This window comes from Bemisia tabaci, chromosome 6 (genome assembly GCF_918797505.1).
Source record: "Bemisia tabaci chromosome 6, PGI_BMITA_v3".
Taxonomy (NCBI): domain Eukaryota; kingdom Metazoa; phylum Arthropoda; class Insecta; order Hemiptera; family Aleyrodidae; genus Bemisia; species Bemisia tabaci.
The window spans coordinates 10,400,032-10,423,002 of record NC_092798.1 but is presented as its reverse complement, the minus strand read 5'-3'; the positions used below and the strand labels follow the sequence as shown (position 1 = coordinate 10,423,002).

At 45.4% G+C, this 22,971-nt stretch overlaps 1 protein-coding gene across 3 annotated transcripts in view; it reads left to right on the top strand.

Annotated features, from left to right (window-relative positions):
- Positions 1-22,971, top strand: part of cpo (RNA-binding protein) — a 254,624-nt gene that overhangs the window by 59,822 nt on the left and 171,831 nt on the right. For all 3 annotated transcript variants that reach the window (XM_072301879.1, XM_019053837.2, XM_019053835.2), the window contains one exon: positions 1,993-2,389. In XM_072301879.1, the coding sequence (XP_072157980.1) occupies positions 2,288-2,389 (102 nt within the window). In that variant the 5' untranslated portion in view covers positions 1,993-2,287. The remainder of the gene's footprint in view (positions 1-1,992; positions 2,390-22,971) is intronic.

The following is a 22,971-nucleotide window of genomic DNA, read 5'->3' as shown; positions in this document are numbered from 1 at the left end:
TTTGTAACTCATTTTTATCTTAATATTTGATGAAAGTTCTGAAGGGAGACTATGACTCAAACGCACTAATAGAAGAAAGTCCATTAGAAGTAGATGCTTTCCCATCGCTTCGAGCAGTGACATTAATAGCTCTGTTAGAAAAAGGGGAAACGCTTATTACGTTTTAGCGTGCGCACAGTCTTTTTCAGAATGAGGACTTGATGTAAAATATTTCCGCCCGGTAGATAGGATCGGCGCACTCGTTTCCGTAATGTATTTACACTTGCCTTTTATCCTAAATATTTATAGGTTATTGAACCTTCCATGGCTCATTGTATGTTTTTTACATCTTAGGAGCCATAATTCTCTTTTCCTCTCGTGCACCGTGCACCCTCATGCATCGCTCAAATATTACGCGACGAATTCAAGAGACGCATTTCGGTATGTTACCAAAGGAACCTTATAAGGTCACTACTGCACAGTAATCTGATCTAAACTGAAATGAAAACTGCACCAAGCAAAAGAAGTCTACCTGCAGCAGAATTAAAAACGCATTTTCATTTAGATTTAGATCACCGTCATTGCCATTCTCGTCCCTCTCCAGGGCCGGATTAAGGGGGTGGCCACATGAGCCGCGGCTCATGGCGTCAAAATTAGGGGGCAGCAAATTTTGTAATTTTTTTAAATGCAGGTACAAAAAAATCGGATTTAGAAAAAAATTACAAACAAGAAAAGGTGACAAAATCTCTCATTTCCTGAGAGTTCATTAATTTATAATTTTGTCGTATTTCGCTGATACAAAAGACTGCGCACCTTTAATTAGTTGAGTTAAGAGAGAAACCAAACACGTACTTTAGCCTGGAGCGGCGCGGCGCAAAGAGAAATGATGACGAGGACTTGAGATGAAAAGGAGAAGCCCTCGACGCGGCGGTCGGCATGTAACACATATTAGCGCCTACGAGACTGCATGAATACTTCACGCATTGCGTCAAACACAGTACGGTCAACAGCGGCCGGCCCGGCGTGAAACGCACAGTGCCTACAAGACTACATGAATACTTCACGCATTCTGCCAAACACTGTGTGGTCAGCGCGGTACACGGCGGCAGAAATTAAAATTATTAAACCACATTTATGTTTGTTCTTTCTTAATTTTTTGGTTCATTTCTTACAAATGAAAGGCCTTGTCCCCACGGATATAGGTTAACGGAACTGAACTTTCGCGCGAAGCTCCGTGAACTTTTGCTAATAGTGTTGACAGGGCTTACGCAAAAAATGTGTCCAACACGAGTAAACGTGTCTTATGCACCCTTCTTCCTCCTGCACGTTCACTTGATGGTTTTTATTGATGTTTCAAAATGAATGAGAAGAGGGCGGCAATATGGTAAATCCGACCATGTCCTTCTCTAAATTTATTTGCGTTCACATGTGTCAGTCGTATAAGGCATTCAACGTACGCCTTCTTTTCGAAACTCTCAACACAGATAGAGTTTTTTTTGCTTAGATACGGTCTTACAGGAAGAAAAAAACTTTGGTCAAACGGACCGAATGTTAGTGCATAAGGAGCACTTAAGTTGTCGGTTCAGGAGACTGAAGTTCTCAGTCCTGGGACCCGAACTTCAGTACAGATAACCAACGTCTCTCATGCAGAATACGAGTATTACTCTTCGTATGGTGAACAAAAATTTCGGATTTTCCCCTGAATTTCGATCCTTATGACTAAGAACTGTAGGTTTCCATGTGTCAGCCGATGTTTTTCGCCTTCTGTAACCCCATCTTTTATACTGGTGTACTCCCAAACGTCACAAATACCTGTCTTTCCGAGGGTTGTAGGGCTACTGACATCTTATTATCTCCTCGTCCACGCGAGGCTCCGTCACCATTCTTTTATACCTAGGACATCCCTGTCGCCCTCTTCCGAAATCTACTCTACCCAAAACTTGTTTTTTATTGTTTAATGTTTTTTTTTTTACGCGTCCGATTTTAATTTTGGTGTTTTTTTGTGTGTTTCAGAAGCTCTGGGAAGCTCGGGTGTTGGCTGGACTTTGGCGGGTGTGGCGGGTGGTGCGCTCGGAGGGCCCTTCACGCGATAACCGTGGATACCTTGGCTTGGAGCTCGTACGGGAAAAGAGTTCGGGAGCAGGTGAAAGTAAGCGGGGTGCCCCTAGGCGGCGGCTCGGCGGCTTCGCGACAGGCCCCGGTGGCGGCCCCGCTGCAGGCCCCTTGCCCCCCGGCCCCACCAGCGGCGAGCCAGCCGGTGAAGAAGCAGCGGCTCGACCACGCGGCCAACGCCCACCCCACCGCGGTCATGAACGTCAACGTCCAGGTCGACCCCGCCGACAACATCTGCAGGGAGGTCGCGCTCTGCCAGAGCATGGACTCCATCGCCAACTCCCAAGGAGAGGAAGAGGTACGTACCCACCACCAATCTCATTATCCACGTAAATATTTGCATGATTGAAACCAGAGACAAGAGACCCTCCACTGGCCTCCTAGCGACAGGTGGACGATTTTACTTTCGGGGATTCAACAGTTCCTTATGGACAATTATTAGGGAGCAACAGTCATCACCCTAATTTCGGCTGTTGACCTACCTACATGGTCGATGGTGAGCTTCGGGTGCAGTCATGAGCCAAACAAGTTTCACCAACTTCGGCCATTTTCGACTTGTTTGAAAAACGAAACTGCCATCTCGTTGTTAAACATCAACAATGTAGGTAAGACAACAATAGAATGCTGAAGTCCCGAAAGTAAAAGCTTCCACAATGGCCAATATACTAGTGGAGGGTCTCTCGTCTCTGATTGAAACCCAAGAAGGGCAAGAAATCCTCCATTGCTCTGAAAAAAAATCCGGCTGTGGAAGTTGCACTTACGGGCTATGTAGACATACCGTCTGCGTTCCGGACAAACAGGCCTAAAGTTCCGGGTAAAGCATCCGGAGCAGTCGAAGCTACGGCTCCAGCACCCAGAACTCTCGGCCTCTGAACCCAGAACGGACAGTATGTCTATATAGCCCGCAATTTCTTTTCAGTGCGTTGTCTTGGCAATGGTAGAAGCTTTTACTTTCGGGGCCTCAGCATTCAACTGTTGGGTTACCTATTAGATGGCTGTTGAGCAGCGTATTGGGTATTTCGTTTCGCGAACATACCGAAGTTTGGCAAACTTGTTTGGCTCATTACTTCACCGAAAGCTCATCATCCAACTACTAGGTAGGTCAACAGCCGAAAAAGAGTGATGATTGTTGCTATCTTATAAAATTGTACATAAGGAAGTGTCGAATCTCCTAGTGTAAAAGTTTCCGCCAGTCTCATTTTTATTCTCATTACTCATTTTTGCGGTAGGACGCTCATTTGGGCGTATTTCTGCCAAACGGAACCATGTGCATTATGACGTGAGCCCTGCTATGCATGTATTCTTATGGGTCTCAGGAGTCATGTCTTAATGCCCATAGTTCCTTTCAGCAGAAATACGTCTATTTATGAAAATTCCTGACAATTTCGGTTTGCTATCGGAATTCGAAGATTGACAGAAGCATTTTTATGGTGTTTTTGTATTAGAGGGTTAACTGCCCTGTTGGGCCCTAAGAGCTCCATTTTTCGAAATGTCCGTACTCTCGTCATTTAGGTACTCTATCCTCCACACCAGTCCGCACCAGGTTAACATCCTCTCAGACAGACGTGGAGCCATATGCCTCGGGAAATCGCCCGACTCGGGTCCGCCGCCGGGCAGTCTGGCGATGCCCGTCGAACTCGGAGGTCTGGACGTCCCGGGGGGGGGGGGGGGGGATAGCGGGAGCGGCCCCGGTGATGAAATCCAGATCCAGCGGCGGCGGCGGCGGCGACGGACGGCGCACGTAGCGTGCGAGGTGTAAGATAACAGGCCGGGCTGACCGTGAAAATGAGAAAATTGATGCAGGCCAGAAGGAGGCCGCCGCACCGCACCGCGCCGAGCCACGCCACACCGCGCGGCAAGGTGAAGTACGCCGCGCCGGCCAGTCCGCTCGCTGCCGGATCGCCCGCGACGACGACGGATCTGACGGATGCGCCGCCGCGCCGAAAACGGTCCAATGGCACAACGAAGACCCAGAGAGGTCCTCGTCTTGTCTCCTGGTATAATGGTGTTAACTTTTACTTTCGTATATGCTATTCCGGATAGTCAGTAACAGTCAACTTGAGCTGTCGTTGGTTCACTGGAAAAAAAAAAAAAACACATTGGATCTAGAGTCCAGACTCTTAAAAACATCGACAAGAAAAAATAGAAGGTGCACCCACCCACGCGAACGCGCACCCGATGTAGTGCCTTCGACATCGTGTAAATACTTCAATCGCTACACCATTGCACCTCATACGTTTCGCTGTGCATGTTGCCTATACTGCGCCTGCCCGAGTATAGGTATACTCTATTGTGAGGTGTAAACCGCGGTCCGCCCGCGAGTCCCGCGACCCACACTGGATAAAAAAACACAGAGTCCAGACTCTTAAAAACATCGACAAGAAAAAGTACTCTTGATTCAATCAGATTTAAGCTTAAATCAAGGACCAAGCCTCTTCATTTGAGCGGATTTCCTTTTGATTTAAGCTTAAATCTGATTAAATCAAGAGTATTTTCTCTTGTCAATGTTTTCAAGAGTCTGGACTCTAGATCCAATGTGTTTTTTTTCCAGCGCTGTTGAACTAAGTGTTATGACGAGCAGTATGCCCTGAAAGTTTTCCAATTATCATATTGTTTGCCAAAAAAATCGCTCGACAGTCAGCGATTAGATGATTTCAAGGGGTGAGTATAGCGGAGCTTCAGAAGATGATTTCAACTGTTGCCTCTTGACCGAAGGAAGGTCTCAGTTCGTACTTGAATGGTATTATTGGTATTCTTGCTGGAGATTAGACTTAGTTTGAAGTTAGTTCGGCCATATGAGTTTTCCTACATTGATATTTCATCATGGACATGATGGGTATATTGGAATGCCTCGACTCGATGGTGGTGGCATTATCTTCCGGAAAAAATTAGGCGAATTCAGATCTGACGGTTCTCCATTTGGAAATGCATCAAAGATTTATTTCTTCTACTTACTAACTGACAATTAGATGGATCTTCAAAGGTTGTTGTACTGAAATAGAAGTTTGAACACGTCGCCCAAAAACTGGTGAAGGGTCTGTACTTCTATGTGGTGGGCATTCGGATCTTTTCTTCCGCTGGAATTACATACTCATGGGAAAATTATCCCTGCTCTACTGATAACGAACATGCATTTCATTTCTAGACGCAAACGTGCTTTTTCCGGCTTCGCTGGCCCATAATAGACGCGGCTGAATTGGAGGCCGGTCGGGCAGCGGCGCAGAGCGGTGATGCAATTATTGCCCGCGCTGTCGCGGCTGCCCACATGAGCGGCGGCCGCGGCCGCGGACCACACTACAGCCGCGCCGAGTAAAAACGCCGTAAGAGTCATCAGGCGTTGCCAAATTTCCTTCAACAAACCTCGAAATTTATGGAGTATTATTAAATATTTTTCCACCAATTTTTCAGAGAATCCTGTTCACAATCTGATCTATAGTGTCTGAAAATTCGGAGAAAAAATATTCATAATGGAGATGTTGCATGTGTGAGGGATTTGCTGACTGTTGATTCTCATGTAAAAGTTCGCGAGAAACACGATGGTGCCACTGGCTTTCTCTGAAATCATCTCCCAAGCGCAAAAAAAGCTCTCAAAGTGAGGCCAAAATGGAGGGGATATCCCATCCTACCCTGTGAGTCCACCTCTACATCAAAACAAACTCTCCGTGCAAAGATAGGGAGTAAATACATTGACAAGGCTGCCCCTTTCATTTGGGGACTCCAAAACTGAAAACACGGCATCAGTGCTAATGTATTTGCTCCCTATCTATGTATGGAGAGTTTGTTTTGATGTAGAGGTAAACTCTTAGGGTAGGATGGGATATCCTCTCCATTTTGGCCTCACTTTGAGAGCTTTTTTTGAGCTTGGGAGATGATTTCAGAGAAAACCAGTGGCACCATCGTGTTTCTCGCGAACTTTAAATAAGAGGCAGCAGTCAAATCGCAAATCCCTCACACATGCAACATCTCCATTGTCTTAAAAAATAAGCGTTTTTGAGAGGAAATTTGGCAACATGCGAATGCCTATACGGCGTTTTTACTCAGCACGGCAGAATAGCGCGGCGGAGGTCCGCAGCTCCGGCACATCGGACGGGACACCGCTACGCTGCTGTGATAGCGAAGATAGCATTAAATGCATTTCTGTATGAGCCACGGTTAGCACACGCTTTTATGCGTCTCGAGGTCCATCCCAGCATGGACTTACTGCTCTCTTCGCTATCGCGGCAGTGCGGATACGCTACGCTAGCGGCATGCCGTATGCATTACGGGCCCTGCTAATTGCGCCATCCTCTGCCCCGCCCGCGCGCGGCCCTCGAAATGGACTAACCTAGAAAGTCGCTGAAACTCGAGATGGTTTCATTGTCAGTGCAGTTGAGCTTGGTGCCTCGGTTTGGAGATCGGGAGGAGGCTTATCGACGGTGGCCGATTTTTATGGAGTTTCAGGGCTTTTCTGGACAGATGGACTCCACCCGAGTACGACAATGAGTGGCCAGCGAGCTGATTATATATAGGGGAAGCCAAGGGTTGGGGGGGGGGGGGGCATTGGAACGAAAAAGGGACCTCTCGCCGGATGAAAGGTAGGAAGGAGAAGAGGCGGAGGAAAGAGAAAAAGAAACGGAGGTAAAGAGGAGGAGAGACGCTCATATTTGGTAATTATTCATGACGAAATCGATTGAAACTGCAAATCAGACACTTTGAAATTCCGAAATCCCCCCCCCCCCCGGATGGATGAGGGTCAGATATAAAATCCGCCCCTCTCATTCAAGGTGTCTGTATCCGCCTATAACTAATCACTGAAATTGATAGACAAAACAATAGACAAAGCAGTCAAAGGGGAGATGAAGCGTCTCTATTCGGTGCAACAGGTGGCTCTTATGGACTGAGAGGGGAAATGATGGACTGTGGATTGTCTCCTTTGTTGTCATTAGTTAGTCTATTAGTTACGACCTGTGCCCATTGCCAAACTCATAGGACCCACCATTCCACCCATAGGATCCCTCTATTTTTCCTTTGCCATCTGTGTCTATGACTTTGTCCATCATCAATTTCAATAATCAGTCCCCTGCCAGGCCCAGGTCTTGGCTATTTTGCATGTTCTACCGCCGGCACGTGGAGAGACATAGTCATCCGAGGAAAACATGAGCATAAAAATGAGATGAAAATTTAACTCGCAGGAATTTATTGCAGCTTCATTTGAACCCGCATCTTCATTTTGATTAGATCTTTTCCACAACGATCACGCGGGATTTACGCGGGCCTGGTAGCTCTCATCTGAATAACGAGCTAGTTTTCCTTTTCCTTGAATAGCGCGCTGTGAGTCAATTAATGAGGCTCTGTACGAAAAGCTAGCAATAAAAACAAAAATCTCTTTGTGTATTTAATGCTCTAACTAGGCTCTTTATTATTTAGAGCTCTTTCCTTCCTCATCCAGTTGGTTGTTGGACTTGGTTCTCCGGTACTCAACAGATTTGATTCGTATGCCCACCGCATGATATCTACTCTAATGAAAGTAGATGAATCTCTTAGTACGATAGGTGCTGAAGCGAAATGCAAGTAGTGATATTAGCACCAACTAGGTGCATCCGAACGTATATGTGTAGGATGCAAGGGGGTTGTAGAGGGTGTGCGCTGTGCGCCACCACCACCACCCCCCCCCCCCCTCGTTGAAAAGCAGGAAGAATATGGGAAGAAAGAAAGTAGGAAGCAACGAAGGAAAGGAGGAGGAAGAGCGCTTAGGGTGATTATCCATGACAAAATTGACTCGAACTTTTAAAAATTCGAAAATTTTCTGGGGAAAGTCCCCGGATTCCCCTACCGTCCCTCCCGCCCAAAATGTCTGGATCCGCATAGAAAGAAGGCACCGTATTCACCATCATAGCGCTGCTCAGATCTACTATAGCATATACATTTTGTGCTGTATTTATGCTACGTTGTACATGGTAAATCTTGGAACTCTAGTAAATTTTAAAGTCCAAGAAAACTTTCTCTCCTGTCCCAATTTGCGTGAGGGTACACTGAAAAAAAAATTCTCGGCGTTTTTACCAAGGTCCGTTGGTACCTTTACCATCTCACTTTTTTTTACCAAATATTGGTAATTTTACCGAGACAGACCGGTAAGCTTACCTAAAAACCGGTATTTTTACTGTTTTTTTCAGGTGAGAATACCACTTTTATTGGTAATCAATTCTCGGTAACTTTGCCATTTTATCTCGGTAATTCTACCATAGTCGATAAAATATATTGGCGTTTTAACCGGGGTCCAGTAAAATTACCGAGAAAGTCAATAATTTTACCGAGATTTTTCGGTAAAATTACCCATTCCATAAATGGTAATTTTACCAAGAAAAAACTGGGATCAAATAGAACCCGAATTCTTGGTAATTTCACCCTTTTCTTAGTAAATACACCGAGATTTTTTTTTCAGTGATATTTTTCCGATTACGCTTGTTCTTTTCACAAGGCGCCAGAAACGAAAAGGAAAAACGAGAAATCCAGGAAGAACCCGAGCCCCACCCGGAAGCGAAGGAATGGAAACGGAGTCGAACAAACCGTGAAGCTTCGCAGCGTTCGACTCCCCCTCGGAAGGGGGTTCGATGAAATTCAGCCCCCGCGCTCGCGTTGGCGTCCGCGTTCGGCGCGACGATTTATCCGCTCTTAAGAATCAAAGCCGGGCGAACAAACGGAAAGGAGGAAAATGAAAAAATTAATTTTTAATCGGGGCGCGGAGCCGGCGCCGGACGAGGACGATGAGTCTCCGAGTGCGGGAGTGATCCCATCCGCGGCACTTGACGCCCGCGTCTTCGCTCTTCAGACTCCGCCACTTACCCCGTGCATCCCCGGAACCACCCTTGCCGGATCGCCCGGGGTGGCATCAAGGGGTGTCATAGATCGAAGGATTCCGGAACACGGTGTCTAAGACCCCGGGGAATGATAGGATTTATCAAGGAACGCAAACTCTCACTGGAAAAAAAACACATTTTGATTAAAATAATAGCACTGACAAATAGAGTACCTATATTGAGAGAGTATGGCCACTGGCGTCACCACCTCTGATTGGCTCAGCTATCTTAGGCTGAATGGAGCCCTTAGGACCCAAAAATGGCGGACGCCATAAATTAATGTAATGTAAAATGACTCAAAATGTAGTTTTCTTTGCTTATCGCAACGAGAAATTTACTCAAATGCACTACTGGGACTTCTATACATATTTTTAAGGCTAATCGTGTGCAATTTTTGAGAAAAATTATCTTAGATGTAGTAAGGTTGGCAGCAAGCGCGGTTGGTGATAACCGTCAAAAGTTGGCAATGACCCCCCTCCCATCCACAAAAACCAAAACAAAGCACCGCCATTTTTGGGTCCTAAGCCTCTCCATGGGGCCCAGTGGCCATACTCTCTCAATATGTATAGGTACTCTACTGACAAAGAGCGTTTTCAGCAAAGAGGACGCATTTCTATTAATTTCAATCAGCAGACGCCGAGAATACAAATTATCGCGGTCAATAGAAGGTGCACCCACCCACGCGAGCGCGCACCCGATGCAGCGCCTTCGAAATCGTGTAAATACTTCAATCGCTACACCATTGCACCTAATACGTTTCGCCGTGCATGTTGCCTATACTGCGCCTGACCGAGTATAGGTATACTCTGTTGTGAGGTGTAAACCGCGGTCCGCCCGCGAGTCCCGCGACCCACACTGGAAAAAAAAATACATTGGATCTAGAGTCCAGACTCTTGAAAACATTGACAAGAAAAAATACTCTTGATTCAATCGGATTTTTGCTTGAATCAAAAAGAAATCCGCTTAAATTAAGAGGCTTGGTTCTTATTGAACCAGCCTCGGCCTCAGCCTCAATTGAGGCTAGATTCTGATCGAATCAAGAGTATTTTTTCTTGTCGATGTTTTTAAGAGTCTGGACTCTAGATCCAATGTGTTTTTTTTCCAGTGCACCATATCCGTGTTGTCTTTTCCGTCTATCGCTTTGTCCATCAATTTTAATAATTGGCTCGCAGGGAGGGCTGTGTTGTTTCACATACATTTGAATAGAGAAAAACAGACTTACCGACTTGCAAAAATCCCCACTGCTATCTATGGACTTCCCCGCCGCGCCGATTGACATGAGGTGAGGTCAGTGCCGACTCCCGGAGCCGGGATTTCCGAGCCCGGGGCGGCGGGGCGGCCGCCCCTCGCAACAATAACCTCGCGCCACCCTCGCTTCCACACTCGACGACCCGCGACTTAACTCCCGCGAGGAAGGCACCGGGGCCGGGGCCAGGGCGTGGGTGGGGCGGAGGAAGCTCTTAAGGTGGTCGCGGTGGAGCGGCTCAAAAATCACACCCCCCCCCCGCCCCCCTCCTCCCCTGCCCCGTGGCCGCGGGGTCCGGGGTTCGCGGATAGGACGCGTGGCGTGTTTCGCGTCCGCGCTCAACGCCCATCCGTTCCGTGCTTCGTCACGTTTCCTGTGCTCCACGCCGTTGCCGCTAAGGGCTGATTATTGACATTCATAGACATAGGGATATTCATAGGTAGGGTGTCTATCGTCAGAGAAACCGGAAAATATCAGGAAATTCAATGTCACCAGGAAAAATTAGGAAAATAGGTTATGGAAGTTCGATCTTCGAGCACTTTTCAAACATTTAAGTCAATTCATTGAATTTTTTGATTTGTTTAATCAAATGAATGTCAATTAATTCGCCCAAAAAGTCAGGAAATTTCTGATTAAATATCGGAAAAATACACGGAAAATAGGTTATGGAAGTTTGATCTTCAGGCATTTTTCAAACATTTAAGTCAATTCATTGAAAATTTTGATTTGTTAAATCAAATGAATTTATATGCCCAAAAAGTCAGGATTTTTCTGATTAAATATCAGGAAAAATCAGGAAAATTCAAAATGAATTTTAGTAGACACCCCAAAACGGAAAATGGAGCGATCCTATTGGTTGAAACGGTGGTTGTGATGGTCTAGGGAAAAAATTATAGAGAACTTGAGTCTCTAGTGGGTTGCTGTTAGTCACTCTATTACTTCCTTTGACCACCCCACCCACTCTCTTCAAATAGCCACAAAAGGATCGCTCCATTTTTCCCTCGTCTTCTTTCTCCATTGCTTTGTCTATCAATTTCAATAATCAGCCTGCAGCGTAGTTGAAGTCGCGGCGAGAAAACGACCGCATCCTTTGCAAAAAAAGACTTACAACCTCTTTAATCTGTAAGAATGATTAGACTATCGTGACCTATCAAGCTTTTTCTGGTCCCTTGGCAGCACCCCCCCCCCCCCCCCCCCCCCGCTCGCCCTCATTACGCATTTTTGTTTAGTAGGTAATAATGCTGCCCGAGAAACCCTTCCACCCCGCCAGTCCATTGCGTTTCGAACGACGTCAGGGTTCGTTCTATCCACACTTGTGGCTATTTCTAACTCCGTGCGCCTTCAATTATTAAGTATGCAATTTGGGCGACTCCCGAACACGAATAGTTGTATCCATGAACCGGGCCTTGATTGAGTAGCTGTCCTGACATTGTCTGATTTATTTTAGGGCTCAAAATAGCGCTGACCGTTGACAGGACTTGAATAGACAAATCGATTGCTCATTCAGTTGAGTTTATTTTTAATCGGATGCCAATAATCTGAAAGGACTCTGAGGGGATCTAATTTGGACAAAAATCATCAATGAGTCTAATGATGGCAATGGTAACAAATATATCTGCCTGGAAAACGCAAAAATCAGGGATGTTCCATCATTTTAGCTCTAATGACACTGGAACCCGAATTCTTTACTACAAATATACCCATTTCATAGACAATTTTTCGTTAAGCTGAATAAAATACCCTGGGCTTCTTCTCGTTTGGCGCAAATTAATTATATTTGTCGTGTTAGATCGTTTCCTTTCCTCAACGAGGATTCGCCTACTTCCTTAGTGTCAAATTTCGAGATCAGCTGTTATTTTCGTTGGAATGAATTCAATTTTGCCTAGTAAGGTCGACTTCGACCCTTAAGTGTATACTTCATGTAAAGTATCACCCGACGCTAACGGAATACCAGTAGAATGAAACATTTTCCTGGTTCGAGCAAATCCATTAGAATGCGATTCTCGCAGTAAACTCCCCAAAAATACGGAGCATATTCCTGTTGAGGGCGGTTTTCCGCTTGGAGCAGATTCCGTCACGACCAGGGTTCACTGCACTGCACTGGCTTTCCCGTGCGACAGCTAGAAGGGGCAGTTTTTTTTAATTCAGATCTTCACGTAACCTGAACTTAAGCCCCGGACTCCCTTACGTAATAACCAAACTTCCCTTACGTAAGAGCCGAATCCCTCCCATTGATAGCGGCGATTCCCGGTCGACCGCGCAACGCCGATGCGATCCGACGAGACCAGGTCGCTCCAACAGGAACAGTTTCGTTTTTACGCTCATCAAATTACATTTGAGTCGAACTTTTGTTTGTGCTCCGTCGTTCAAGGTCCTCGCTTCGCGCTGCGAGCACGGCAGCCATCCGCCCGTCCGTCCGCCGTACCCGACCGTCCGCCCTTAAACCCCCTCCCCCCTCCCCCCGCCTTGGTCTCATTACTCTGCAAGGCTGCCGATCCGGTTAAGAAACGCTGTTTTTCATTGTTTATACATGGTGTCTACTGTCGAAAACTGAAAAATGTTTTAAAATTTGATGTCGTCCGGAAAAGTGAGAAAAAAGAGTGCGTTAAGCATTTTTCAGAGTGTCCACCATTAGTAAACCGGAAAATATCAGGAAATATAATGTCATCAGGAAAATATCTGGAAAATCGGTAAATGATCAGGAAATTCTGAGTCTTCCAAGCATTTATCAAACCTGTGGTCCATTCATTAAATATGAAGAGAAAATAAGAAAAATCCGAAATGAATTTTAGTAGAAATTCTGATTTTTGAACTGCATGCAGCCTCATGCCAAAGTGGAATACCAAGATGGCCAAATGTTTATAAATGAGCGTTTTCCCACAAAATTGAAAAAATGTATACAAAAATGAGTCAAATGTGTGCTTTACAAACGACGGGTCATTACAATTGTAATAATCAATCATTCTGAATAACTTTAGTTCATAGGTTGGCTACTCTCTAAGACCCTAAAAGCTCCAAGATTAACTTCCAAAAATACAGACTTGTCCATACACTCTACCGCCACTCCAGGCCAAACCTCGAAGAGTGGCTCTTTTTGAAACTGACTTTTTCCGACGAAAGGCAAGGGTTTAGCGACTGTTTCTGAGATCCATTGCGGCAACATTGCGGGCAGAGCCGCTCCGCTACCTACGATCCGTGTCGAGAAGGCACTATCGCGGAATCTGCGGCGTGGAGTGGCGGCCATGCTCATCCGACCACGAGAGGCAGATCCTTAACTGGGATCTGCAGAGGCACTCCGAAAACTTCCTTTGAGGCAGCCCTCAGGCCGTGCGCCGCCGTGCCCGGCCCCAGGTCGCCTGGAACACGCTATCATTAGATTTAGAGGAAACCCGCGCTTTGAACCGCAGCGCTTTTTAATCGTGTCATCAGTGAAGGGTTAGTAGCTTGGAAAACCTCCCGCAATTAGGGGGAATTTCGACTGACCTGGAAAAGTCGAGGATGGTAGACACTTTTAGGATGTTGTGCCTGATTCAGCAAAAGTGGAGAGAACATGTTTTGCGTGGAGAGTCAGGGACGATGGTGGTCCAAAAAAGTTAAGGTAAGTGCAAAGATTCAGGAAGATTCGGAATTTACTCCTCAAAGCTCGATATTGGTAACGGGAAATAAACGGAAATGAAGGGGAGTGAGAAATAAAGTTCGCCTTCAACTCGGAGGATGCAATTTGAGCGGCTCAGGAGTTGATATAGTTGTATCGCGCATTTCAGTGCAGTGCTATGTTCGTAAGACGAGTGATTTTCGTTGTACTCTTCGTATTTCAATGACCATCGCAAAGAAAGATACAGTAACTTTTACTCGATTCTCCCAGGAGAAAGAAATGTCGATAGTACCACTGAGAGAAGTTGAAAAAGATAGAATGACACCCAGTTCTGGCACTCACATCTTCATAAATTGATAGCGGAAGTGAGTATTCAAGTTCGCCTTCAACTCGATGAATACAATTTGTGCGGCTCAGGAGTTGAAATAGGTGTATCGCGCATTTTATTGTAGCGCGATGTTCGAAAGGCAATGATATTGTTTGTGATATTCGTGTTTTTAGTGACCTCCTCAGCGGAACGTCCAGTAACTTTTACTCAATTCTCCCCCGCAGAAAACATTTTGACATTGAGTTTAAGATAAGTCGCAAATGTCAGAATTTAGCATTGCTTTTGCGCTCATGTTTGTTTTTGGACTGCAACTGTGCTTCAAAGTTTGCATCGCTGTTTTTAAAAAAACCTACTTCCGTTTTTCTTTGTAAGAAGTCAAAAAATTGTAGCGCCAGTGGTCAGGAAATTTGTCCAAAAAGCTCGCATATAGAGTGTAGAATTTCCTGCAATTCCTCGGACTTAATTTTTACAAACTGATCGCGGATCAACGCACGAGTCGTTCAGACAGAAAGTTGGTGACGAAGCCTCTGTATTGAGATCTTCAGTTTACTGAATTGTAACGCACGGTGGGTTGGCTACATTTCCAACTTTCTGACTTAATTTGTATTGCGACTCGATCCTCGACATTAACTCAACGGCTGATACTGTGTTGAGTGTGAGGCTGAAAGCACGCTCACTCACTATCTGGGATCCTTGGATGCTCGGCGGTGGGGCCGGTCGGTGCGGCGGCTGATTGTGATGAGTGAGGCCGAGGGATTTGCGGCACTCCTTGGAGGAGGAGCCGGGAGCCGTCTTCCTCCTTGCGACACCTTTCCTGCTCCGCCGCCACGCGACGCCCGCGACAAACGACAACTCCTTACCCACACCGAGCTTGCATAATGGGCCTGTTGCAAACTTTTGCTAGAGCAGAATGAGGAGTTGTTTCCTATAGATAATGCCTCAAAAATCACGATGAGCGCATCGGCAAAGTATGAAATGCACTTATAAATTCACAATCTGCGTAAGAAATTTGCGTTATTTTGAGCTTCCCGCTTCAAAAACGATACTACTGCACAGGTGAACATTTTGCTTGAGGAGTCGCTCCATCGTCGGCAATATTCATCATGGCCGACGCTTGCGCAGTTCCTCGCGTAATTCGAGGAGAGTTCAAGGTCAATTAAGGCGGGCGAGGAAAATATGAACGTAAACACGCCGATTGTTATCTGGTTTAATCCTGTTCAGGTGTTATCTCGTCCCATCACACGTGTTTTGGCGGACTGGCGTCGGCCATGATGAGTATTGCCACCAATGGAACGACTCCTGCAACAAAATGTTCACCTGTGCCGTAGTATCGTTTTTGAAGCGGGAAGCTCAAAAAACCGCAAATTTCTTACGCAGATTGTGAAATTATGAGTGCATTTCAGACTTTGCCGATGCGCTCATCGTGATTTTTGAGGCATTATCTGTAAGAAACAACTCTTAGTTTTGCTCTAGCAAAAGTTTGCAACAGGCCCATTATGCCTATTCTTACGGATCTTACGGACCGAAGCAGCGACGACAACCGTCAGCTAGTTCCTCTAACCTAGAGCTCTCAATTCCACCAGGGAATCCAAGGAGACTGCATTTTGACCGATAGCTTCCGATGGTTAGGACAGAGGTAACTCTGTCGAGAGATGACGGATCCTGTGGGCTGATTCTTGAAATTGATAGACAAAGTTATAGACACAGGTGCCAACAGGAACATGGAGGGATTCTATTGGTGGAGGCGGGTGGTTGCAATGGACACAGGAGGTAGGTAATAGATTAACTAACGGCAACCCATGAGAGACCCTATAGTTAGTCCATCATTTACCCCCTTAGTCTATATATAAACCACCCATTCCAATAGGATTGCTCCATATGCTATGGAGCTGCTATGTCTTTCTTTGTAATGTGTCATTCTTTTGCCTCGTCTCCAGGGGCGTCTCATGGGATTTGTCCCAATTTGAATATGTCTATCAATTTAACAATTAGCCCTCTGGGCTTGAAGGAGCCCCTTTGGACCTAGGAATATGACGGTATATTCGGACAGGAGGGCGTTAGTGAGGTTATCTGGAGGCGAAAATGCTGACATTTTTGGCCGAAATGTGTCATTCTTTTGCCTCGTCTCCAGGGGCGTCTCATGGGATTTGTCCCAATTTGAATCGCAGGAATGAAACCTCTGGACTTTTTCCCCGCCAAAAAAAAACAATTCTTATTCTTCTCTTTGCATCGCTCTTAGGACTCCGCGCGGAAAATACTTGGCCTTGGGATCAATATTGACTAACTCAATATTTTCCCAAAGTTTGTAAGTGAGATTTTTCCCTCGGACAAATCCCATAATCCCCGTCCCGTGAAGACAAGGCCTTTACGAATGTTTGAAATTTTCCTTTTAAATTTTCTTGTAAACATTTCTGACTGCTCAAGTGGGCATAAGCGGACCCAGACATCTTGGAAGAGGGAGTAGAAGGGGCCCGGGGGCCTCTCCAGAAACTTTTCCGATTTTTGAGGCATCTATTATGCAATTTACTTTCTTCTTGCAAATCCGTTTCATCAAAATACTGCTAAATTATCCGTTTTTTATCCGGTTGCTCCCACCCCTAGAACTGTAAACCAAGTTCCCTCGACGAGCGAAGCGACTCTCCGGCCCGTCACCGGTTGCAGTACTCGAGCCGTTCCCAGCGGAGGACTTTGCAATTGCATAATTACAACGAAACAATTGGCCAAGAATGCCGGTGCCGGTGCCCACTTCCCCACGGCCTCGCGGGGTCCGCGCATGCGCGCCGCGTTCGCGTGAGCCGAAAGCGCGTGCGCGTGCATGGGCGGCCTTTGACTTTGAGACGTCTTACGCTCGCAAGACGCACGCAAAGGCTGGCAGATTAATTGAGTCGGGTAGGTGCGGAATCCACTCCGTCATCGTGTAACTACCTTGTTACCGCGAGGATCCGAACAATAGCATCTATGCAAATTTTCGCACAAGAATCGCGGGATCCCTCAATTGGACGTATTTCTATGAAACGGAACTATGTGCATTATGACGTGAGCCCTGTTATGCACATATTTTTATGGGTCTCAGGGCTCATGCTTTAATGCACATAGTTCCGTTTCATAGAAATACGTCCAATTGTTTTTGTGCAATTACGGACAAACGCAGATCCTTTACAAGTCTTTTACAATGAGCAACAACTCTGGGATGACTATCGGATAGGGAACCTGCGTAACGCGCTTTGACCGGTTGTTGAGGATGGACGGAAGAAGGGAATCCAAATAAACTAATTGTCAGCTATACACCGTCGTTTTTCTCAAAGAAGAACGTAACTCCTTTTCAGTTTTGTCAAATTTTGCCGTGCACATTGCACTTTTACGATCTTGCCACTTAAAGTTCGGGTCACATTTTTTAGTGTTTTTTTATATTAAATCCACCAAAACACGATTCTGAAACTAGTGCAACTGCCATGGAAAATAGGTCTTTTGAATCTAGAGTTCAGACTCTCAAACAATTGGACACCAAAAAATACTCTCGATCCAACCGGATTTTCGTTGTCGAATCGAGAGCCAAGTCTCTCAATCTACGCGGATTTCCTTTTGATTCAGGCAAAAATCCGATTAAATCTAAAGTAATTTTTCTGGTCAAATCTTCTAAGAGTCCGGATTCTCGATCCAATAGACTTTTTTTTCCAGTGTGGGCCATTGTGCGTCGAAGAGTGAATTTCAGACTTTTTACATGCTAATTGTGATTTTTGTCCGGTTTTGACATAGATTTGTCCACACTGGAAAAAAAAAAAAAAACACATTGGATCTAGAGCCCAGACTCTTGAAAACATTGACAAGAAAAAGGACTCTTGATTCAATCAGATTTTTGCTTAAATCAAAAGGAAATCCGCTCAAATTAAGAGGCTTGGTGCTTGATTTAAGCAAAAATCCGATTGAATCAAGAGTATTTTTTCTTGTCGATGTTTTTAAGAGTCTGGACTCTAGATCCAATGTGTCTTTTTTTTCCAGTGCATTCATTATTCAACTGCATCTCTTGTTCGCAACAGACCTATTTCTCCAGTAGCGCCACGAACGTTTCCGACGCGGCCAAGTGGAGCACTCGAGTCACTTTTCTTCCGAGCGCGGATGGCCGGGCCGAATTCGGAGCTTTCGGGAACGAGGTCAGAGGAAAAGCATAATGAGTGGAGATCCCATTTTTTTTTGTTGCCCCGTTCCCGGTTCGGTTCGGGCGGAACAGACTGTTTCCGGCGGTCCGTTTCCGGCCACGGCGGCGCATTCCGCATGGGTGTGATACTCGCCTCTCCGGGCAGGGCTTTGTTCGTCCTCCTCGTACGCCCCCCCCCCCCCCCCCCCTCACGGGGGCTCCCGAGGTAATTCGTGCGACCATCGGTGCGGTGCGGGCAACAACGGAAGTTTCCCCGTCGATTTGTCGAATTAATGGTGCGTGGTACGCAGGTAAAATGTGAGGAGAATCGCCCGCTATAACGATCCGTGGCCGGGAGTTATACACTGTCTCCGATGAAGAACTGCTCGGGAAAAATCTGCTCGCCGAGCAGGGAAGAACGCCGTATCGGCGCCCGAAAGTTGCCGGATATCCCGAGATATCGTGGAGAAAAATCGCCGGGTCCCTCGCAGGAAAGAAGGTAACTATGTTTCGATGTTGCCAAATTTCCACTCGCAGATCGCTACTTTAAAACACAGAAAAAAGCCTCCGGCCGGGGAAGCCGTGCTTACGGGCTATGCAGACATACCGTCCGCGTTCCGGGCTCAGAAGCCGATAGTTCCTGGCTTAGCACCCGGAGCATTCGAAGCTGCGGATCCAGCACCGGAACTTTCGGACTCTGAGCCTGGAACAGACGGTACACTGGAAAAAAAACACATTGGGTCTAGAGGCCAGACTCTTAAAAACATTGACAAGAAAAAATACTCTTGATTCAATCAGATTTAGGCTTAAATCAAGAACCAAGCCTCTTAATTTGAGCGGATTTCCTTTTGATTTAAGCTTAAATCTGATTGAATCAAGAGTCCTTTTTCTTATCAAAGTCTTCAAGAGTCTGGACTCTAGATCCAATGTGTTTTTTTTCCCAGTGTATGTCTACACCGTAACTTTTTCTTTAGTGAAGGAGGTTCTTGTAAATCGAATTGTTTGCGTCAATTTTGCAACCTTGGAATGTAGTTACGTTCCTTTGTGTCGGGAATGACGATATACATCTGTCGTTTTGTATGGAGTATCTAAGTTTTCGGTACAGGTTACTGCAAGGTCTCTCGTCACAGGATCCAAATTTCGATCGAATCGTAACCAAAGTTTTCAGTCGAAAGAGCCGATACATTCGGTTCAGGTAATCCACTCTTTCAGTAATAGGAAACCCACTTTCGGTTCACACTGGAAAAAAAGTCTCTTGGATCCAGAGGTTTATGGGCTCTTAAACAATTGACAAGAGAAGATACTCTTGATTCAATCGAACTTTTGCTTGAATCGAGAGCCAAATCTCTTGATTTGAGCGCATTTACTTTTGATTCAAGGAGAAATCCGATTGAATCAAGAGTATTTTTTCTCTAATTTTTCTAAATTTTCTCTCATAATTTGGCACAAATGAACGGCCAAACTCCAATCTCTTTATTGAACGGATTGGTTCTCTCTAATGTATAGGTAAACTCCTTTCACACCAATCCGTCCAAAGCGTATTCATAGAGTTTTTAGAAAAAATCCTAGAAATATATCAACTTTCCTGAAAATCTATGTTTTAGCAGGGCTTTGGCAACATCCAAATTTTCACGCAGCGTTCTTCCATCGTTCAGGCAGAATGATCTCTCGGCCGTTAAACGAGGATGGAAACGAAAAGCTTACCTGCCCCGAGCCATTCAGCAAAAACCGCATATCTACAAGTTTCCCGTTTGCGTTATGAGATTCTTGCGCAGGGAGGCAGTTCTGTCCATTCGACTCGGGAGCAAGTGGGTAGTTGTTTTTGGTTAGCGTCACCGGGCCATTAATCATCGATGAAAGAAATTGGTGCGAGACAAACGACGAAAAAGAATCAACAGAGTTCTCGAGACATTTTCCCCTTTTCGTATTTTTTATTTTGTCACAAAATCCAGTGGCGTGGCTTGCTTTGCGATAAATCGATTAATCTGCCGTTTAAAACCTACGGAAAAGGATCGATAAACAGGGTGTTCGCAACGAACACTTTAATAATCGATTCTATACCATAGCTTTAAATGAGGAAATATCGATAATCGATCATTCCCGCTTCGCCGCTGGCAAAATCATGAGGAAACTTTCTGCCGCCGTCACCACACACACATTACATGCGAGTAATGTATAAAGTGAGGAAGAAAGAAGGGAAGGTTGGAAGAAAAAGATGAGGTGAGACGATTATTTGGACGTATTTATGCTAAAGGGAACTATGTGCATAGGGTTTCCGTGTAACATAGTTCCTTTTAGCATAAATACGTCCATTTGGACTGCATTTCGCAATAAGGAACTACATTTCATGGCTCATTGATAAAAACATCTATCTGCATAGGGAAGCCAATGGCACATCTTCTGTTGTATCAAAAATGAGCCAATAATTGGACGTAGTTCTACCAAACAGACCTATGTGCAAGTGAGAAATGTGGGGTGTGCTCTAGAAAGCTGCATAAGAAGCAATGTAAAAGTGGGTGTGGTTCCTTTTGAAGAATTGGAAAAGCGGGATGTTGCATTCTATCAAACAGACCTATGTGCAACTGAATGCGGAACTCATGAGCCGCGGGCATGGTAAGAGAGCGTTGTGGACAAGGCTCATGAGTTAAAGACACGGATCCGCGGCTCGGAGTCTCCATCGTCGCCGCTGACGTCACTGGCGCTTAATTATTCTCATTCACTCTTACGGCCAGAGAACTAACGAGCACACCCCACATTTCTCACTTGCACATAGGTCTGTTTGGTAGAAATACGTCCAATTATAGTTTCTAATGGCAAAATATGGTCAATTTTGCGTTTGCTCTACCCATAGTAGTTATAATGTACACAACCAAATGGACAACATTTTGCAATTTGGAATTATAAATTCTAGCCCGGTTTAAAAACAACGTATGTGCCGTTAGTTTCCCGATGCACATAAGTGTTTTTTCAGATGAGCCAGAACTTATAGTTCCAAATTGCAAAATGTAGTCCAAATGTACCATGGAAGTTTTAACATGGCCGACATCGAACACTCTTGTCGAGCTGATAAGAATGCTAATGAGTGCTCGAAATAACTGGCGTTCACTGGAAAAAAAGTCGCTTGGATCTAAAGTCCGGACTCTTTAAAACATTGACAAAAAAAATACTCTCGATTCCGTCGGAATTTTGCTTGAATCGAGAACCAAGCCTCTTAATTTAAGCGGATTTCTTTCTGATTCAAGCAAAAATCCGATTGAATCAAGAGCATTTATCGTTTCCATCGTTTTCAAGAGTCTGGACTCTAGATCCAAGCGACTTTTTTCCAGTGTTTGTAACTACGCTTTTTCGCGGTCGAACTAGTCGTGGACCACGTTGAATCGGAAGGAAAAAATGGGTAGGAAAGCCCGGGTATGCACGAGGGAAAAGATAAAATTAATGTGCAGACACGGTCAAACTCGGCTGGTGCATCAGGCGAAATGTCGGCGTTAAATCGTCCAAGTCATGCCATCGTTACGTTAGCCACCTCTGTTACCTGTGCGGATCGTTACTACTTTTACTCTCATACGCAGGTATAATGGATAAGTTGCGGGCAAATAGTCACATTTAGTCATAAAATGCCTACAGAGCCCAGGGCCGAGGCAGTTAGTCAAATTTTGACAGTCTACGAAATGTTGATATTTTGCGAAGAGCTCACAAGTGTTCAATGCTTTGGGAAGAATAACTCTTCAAATCTACGAACTCTTTTTGTTTCTTCCCCTTCGAGTGCCTCTAATGTATTTAAATTTGAACATTTTAAAATCTCTGTATTTTATGGCATGCTGAAAACTTAAAGGTAAATGCTCGTTTAGGAGGTAAAAATCTTTTGGAATGTGCCACCGTTACGGTATAATTCATATTTTTACGAAGAATTCTCTCTTACAACTTTCTTACGGTAATTATATGCGATTTTAGGTACATAGTGATACTCATTAACCCCCCCCCCCCCCCCGCATCTTTTCTGCAGAGAAATATTCCTAATTTGAATTAGCCATGAATGCATCATTTACATTCAAAATAGAAGGTGTCATATTAAGCTCTAATGAAGTGGATGAAATCGATCACCACGTTTTTTGGAAGAGGATAACTGCAGGACTAAATTTTTCCATGAAGATTCTCTTACCCGACTCTTTTCAAAAACGTCGTTTGTGTCATTAATACCCCAATGCCGATAACTGATTTCATTAACAAGCCAGAAATAACTTTCACCTATCGTAAAAGGAAACCCAACCAACACACAAAGCCCGCACTCTAAACGCATCGTTTTATCTCCCGCTAATTCGCGGACTCAACCATCAAAACCCGATTCCACGATTACCGCGCTGATCCGCGGCTATCGTTCCGCTGCGGGATCGCCCGGAATCCCGGCCTGGGAAAGCGCGGGCGGCCGGGCCGGGAAAGTTAATTTTCCGGGAAGGGCGACCACCCCCCGCCCCCGCCCCGCCCGCGTTTTAAACTCGAGCCCTTTGAACCCGCACCCGCGTCGATATCGGACGGCAATGATCGAACGGAAACCTAAACGGCCCATCATTGAATGACACGGGCAATCAATTCAAGAAACTGGACACAAACGTGAATTTCATGGGGTCCGCGGCGGGGGATGGGGGGTCGCCGGAGGGGCGGGGGGGCGGCTAATCCGAGATAGTTCGGCGCGATGACACAAGAACATCAATTTACATTTAATTGGGTTTCGCCCGTTTCCGC